The sequence below is a fragment of the Arachis hypogaea genome, chromosome 1, assembly GCF_003086295.3.
Source record: "Arachis hypogaea cultivar Tifrunner chromosome 1, arahy.Tifrunner.gnm2.J5K5, whole genome shotgun sequence".
In the NCBI taxonomy this organism is placed as follows: Eukaryota; Viridiplantae; Streptophyta; class Magnoliopsida; order Fabales; family Fabaceae; genus Arachis; species Arachis hypogaea.
Window position 1 is genome coordinate 29889979 of NC_092036.1, and position 5434 is coordinate 29895412.

Below are 5434 nucleotides of genomic sequence, written 5' to 3' on the forward strand. Positions count from 1 at the left end.
GAGGGTGAGGGAGTTGGAATGGGCACAGTACAAAAAATTGAATATTTAAAAAGATTAATATTAAAAAATCAACACTATAATCATAAATTTTAACTAATATTATAACAAGTTGTCAAACAAATCTAGTATAAAAAACCCAATATGAAATCTACTAAAGATAAAGTTTTATTGAGTTTAGATTTCGAATATTCTTGTTTTTAAGAGTTACATTTTTTCCTTATATTGAATATTGGCTGCGATGTTAGTTGTTCAATGTTGGCTCTCAAAATTCTCTTTTAAAAATCATTTTGCAATAGTTAAATATTAATTTTTAAGCACATATCAATACATGGTACGGTGATATACTAGGAAGAACCTGAAAAAGGGTCAAAACTACACAGAAAACTTTGTCATCTTCATGGTACTTCACCTACAAAACAGCTAAAAACAGGTACCGTATTTGCTAACTCTTTGGCTATAGTCAAAAGTCAAAACCTCCTTGGGATTGTGTAGATAGATATACATTTATATGTCACATGACATCATCAGTGTTTTGGATTTGGAAGAAGTTTCAAAGAGGGGCCTCAAAACTGTCCAGCTCTTATATCTCTATCAAGCCGATCTGCATTAAGCGTCCCTGGAAGCTCTCTAAAGTCTTCATTGAAGATAGAATATGCACTGCATTTGTTGTAGAAATGAAAATATTTAGAAGACCACACAATTTCCAAGTAAATTTGACATCCAATATATTGATAATCGGTTAAATTAAGAGTGTGTAGTTAGGTTCAAAATGTTTCCTATAAATAAACATGAAATTATTAAATTTGTAAGCATATAAAGAGAGAGAACAACACCACACCTATAGCTTATTAGTCAAAATACTCCTTTTTGGTTTTCTCTTTGAGGAAAATGCAGTGCTATTATCATGTTTAGAAATAAATAAACAGGAATACTAAACGTATAACATCCTCGTGGTGGCAATTTGAGAGGTTAATACAACAAATAATTTTTTCAGATAAAACTATGATCTCCACATGATTTTTTTTTAAAAAAAAAGACCAACAATAACTAAGCCTCATCAAATCATTAATTCATCTTTAAACATTAATATGTAGAAGAAAAAAGAAATTAAAAAATGATTCACAATTCCAGTTATATATCATAAAATTACTTAGTTCAATTTTTTATCCAGAATTATAATATATTAACCCTTCCCTCCAAACCTTTCTTCTGATCTCATTTCGTTTTGCTGCTTCTAGATAATAATGAAGTCTCTGACATGCATCAGTTTTATTTGAATTTACAGATTTAACTTTCACCTTGTGCAGCAGTTGAATCATAAGATTGTAGTAGACAACAATTAATGTCTGCTGGTTATACCTGATGTCACCAGCTTGCCGCTTTCCAAGATTGAAGAGAATGAGACAAAAGCCAGTTGCAAGTATCTGCAAGAAAATTGGGACAAACAAATAATAGAAATTGCATCACATACAATCACTGGAAAGCATTAACAGGTCACCCATTAAGACATTATTTTAATTTGTACATCCTTAGTCCTTAGATCTTGTTCATGGCTCATCTCCATGGTCTAGGTTACCATTCTCAATATACGAAATTGAATGTCTAACCATATGATTTAAGAGGACCGAACTTTTTCCAGAGAACTTTACACGACTACTCATTATTAGAACTGAAAAATAATAATAATTATTTCTCTCATAAATTCTTTCAAGAGAAAATCAATCAGATTCAAGAAAATTCAAATGGGTTGCCCTGAGTGTCAGCTGACTTGACTTTAGTAGACAAAGAAAAGTCCAACTTCAAAATAAACTTACAGTAATATTGTGCATTCAATCATATAGTTCAGTATACAAAGTTCCTGGGCATCAACCCCGGTTAAGCACCAAAAAAACGTTTACTAAGTCTCAATCACTCAATCATATACTTCAGAATACAGAGTGTACTTACATACAAAGGTCCAAGATCCCATCTATGGGCAACAGGTGCAAGGATAAACCACATAATTATGATCATCCATGCCTTCAGAGTCAGGTTGAAGATTACCATCAGGATAATATCTGTTAAAGCAGTGTGAGGATATTTACAAGATAATTCAATCTCAAAGGGTATCATGTAGCTCATTACCATTGTTACAATAAACTAATATTATTCTCTACAAGAGATAATATAATTCCTTCACTAATGCATATATTTACCAACAGAGTATTTGTTTTGAATTTACATAAACTCTGTACCTATGCAAACAGATTATGCATACCAGTATTCTTAAAAGAGAACCAAAAAAAAAAAAAAGAAGACTGCAGGTGCTTTAAGAGCCAGATTGATATAACTCACAGATTATTCAAATGATTTTATCAATAGCGGACCCAAATAACCAGAAAATAAGCTTGTAGGAAGAGATTTATAGAATAGCAGAATGATGATCTGAATGTGATTTATAGAGTTTGGTTTGAAACTGTGACCTGAGGATCTTTGCACTACACAAAAATATTCCCTAGTCCCTTCCATTATTGGATACTCATGATAAATTATCAAAGAAAAAATAAAATGAATGACTACACTTTTAAATGAATATGATTTATGTAGCTTATTACCTGGAAGCTTCAAGTTATCATGTAGAAATGAGTATAGCCTCTTCTTCCACCGACTTGATGAACGTGGAAGACGAAATTTCTGCATAAGTTGAAATCAAGTAAAAATTAAAATTAAGTACCATGTCGATATTCTTTATTACATATTACTAAATTGATTTTACCAGATCATCATCATCATCTTCATTGTCAAATCCATCCTTCACTGGTGGCTTTGGTTTGACAGCAACAATTAGGCAATCTAACATAAACGAATTGCCAACAAATCACACCTCTGTAAGAAAATTAACCATCAATGCATAACAAAATAAGAGAAAAACACTATGACCCCAAGATCAGAACGTATTTTGAATTTTATTAACCATGGAATTAAGTTACGGAGAGCACAATTTAAACCAATGGTAAACTGATGCTTTACATGGAACATAGGTGATTTCTTCACTAAATTAATCACAAATGAAATACTGGTTACAAGAGTGGAAGTGCTGTAATATTGATGGGGGAATGTGATAGGATATTCTCAGAAGAAGGAGAGAAAAAAAAAAGATAGTGCAATCCATCCATTGAAAACAAAACTAACTCTATAATCATACCTCCATCATTGAGTTGTACTTGTACATCATTTTCATTTTTCACATCACATAATGCATTTCCACGTAGAATAAGACGCAAGTTCTCAGTTGGTAAATTATCATTGCTGGCGATTAATTGTCTCAAATCACGCACCTGTACTTGATATAGAAGAAACATAAATAGTAATCACATCAATACTTAAAGGAATGACGTTCACGCTAATTGCTTAAAAAAGAAAAACAAATAAAAGTATGAAACTCTCATTATTCTTCCTGAAAGAAAGCCATGTCCAAATAAACTTCATCTGAATTTTCTTCCCCAACGAAACAGTTTAGCAAAACAATTTAGGGATTTACAGTAAAACTGTAGGATATTTTAATCCCGAAAGCTCCAGAATTCGCTGGCTATTGAATGAACTCGGCCAAAGGCTTTTCTCTGTAGTCAGGAACTCAAGCAAGATTGCAAAGCAATTGGCACAACTTTTGATCATGGTGCCAGTGCCACAAACGCACTTTGATATCATTTTCTTCAGCTATAATTTCTGGTGGAGAATTCATATTTTCACACACACATTCTGAATTCTAGAATATATGCTGCCACTTCAACTAACCATGTCCCTAACTAAGTAACTATTAAGTATTAATGCCTGTTAGTGTTCATCCGCCAAGTTTTTTTTTTTTTTTGGCCATCTACACTATTACTGTTGTAGCCCACTAGACATGTGATTACTCTTCTATGTTTAGTTCACAATGCCCCAGCAAAAAAGATAGGGAAAATTTTGAAAATTAAGATTAAACACCAAAGGAGCCATCTCGTATCATACCATATCATATAGCAGCCACTTCCTAAGTCCTACTTCAAACGAACATCAATTTTTTTTTTTTAATTTTTTCCAAATTAACTTAAACCACTTGTGTATTGTGCATGTCTATAGTCATAATCCTCGGAATTTCACAGATCACGCACAATCATGAAAACAAAAAGTACAATTCTCCCTACAATCATGCGTAACTGACAACAAACGTTACAAGAAAAAAACCCTAGAAATTTGAAATTGGAGTGAGAAGACTGTTGTACCTTGATGGAAGATGGAACGAGAAGGCGAGAGGGGCGAGCGGGACCAATAGTCTTGAGGACAACTTCAACCTTTTTAACGTTAGGGTTTGAATCTTCTACAATATTATGCCGATCCATTTTCTTCTCCCTGTAATAGTTAATATCTTCTTCTTCTAATGGTCGATCATCTCTCTCTCTCTCTCTCGGTGGCTCCGGCAACCCAAAGCAGCACGTGAACGAACTTCGATGGAGGATGCAGACGTGCACTCTTAGATGTTTTTTTTTTGGGTATTTGCAGTCTTTTTTTTTTGGTCAGGGGTATTTGCAGTCTTAGATGTTACGTCAGATCACATCACGCAAAGCAAGCTCGTCTCAATAGCCCAACTTCGAAGACTTAAAACTTGATAAGCCCATTCTCAGATTATTGTTTTTGCGCTTGATATGGGACTCGAGATAAAACAGAAAGCCACCGAATTTCTACGCTCTTGAGGTCCACAAAATTTAAGTGTGTTTGGATTAATCTTTGTAAATGGATGTTAATATACATGTATTTTTATAAAATTAATTTCGATAAAAATTATATTGATACCAATATAATTTGTGTTTGGATATTTTTTTGTCAAATATGTTTTTGAAAAAATAAATTATGTTTGGATTATATTGAGTAAAATTACATTAGAATGTAAGATTATTAAGGTTTAATTATTCTGTCACTCTTTATAATATTACTAAATTTTTAATTAAATTTTTATATATATTTTTTAATTAGATCTCTATAGACTTTGTAAGTAAGTTCCTACTCTATAAGAATAGACAAAATAATTAAACCAATTATTAAAAACGACATAATTTATATTATTTTTTATATTATTTATGCAAAAGATAAATATTATTAATTATAAATTTTAAAAATGTAAATATTATTATATGATCTAAAAAACAAAAAATTTAAATATATGTAACTATGAGAAAATGTAAAATAAATATGACATTATGTGTTGTGCAAATTAGCATATATGATAAGGTAATTAGGAAAATAATTTTTTGTGTGTATTGTAGTAGTTCAAATATGTATATAAAATAATGTGCAAATTAAAATGCCTAGTAGTTTTCATATCCTATGTAGCATTTTGTTTTTGAGAATCATTGTTACTTATCGTTCTAATTTTGTGTAAATTAAAAAAAATTATAATCTAAAAAAACATAAAAAATTC

The 5434-nt window shown here is 31.3% G+C and overlaps 1 protein-coding gene across 1 annotated transcript; it reads right to left on the reverse strand.

Annotated features, from left to right (window-relative positions):
* Positions 1-268: 268 nt before the first annotated feature.
* Positions 269-4696, reverse strand: LOC112801188 (uncharacterized). The gene is made up of 7 exons (XM_025843780.3): positions 4242-4696; positions 3185-3317; positions 2756-2832; positions 2595-2673; positions 1948-2057; positions 1360-1424; positions 269-657 (listed from the first exon to the last, which is right to left on the reverse strand). The coding sequence occupies exons 1-7, from the start codon at positions 4356-4358 to the stop codon at positions 564-566; spliced, it is 675 nt and encodes a 224-aa protein (XP_025699565.1). The 5' UTR covers positions 4359-4696; the 3' UTR covers positions 269-563.
* Positions 4697-5434: the final 738 nt, after the last annotated feature.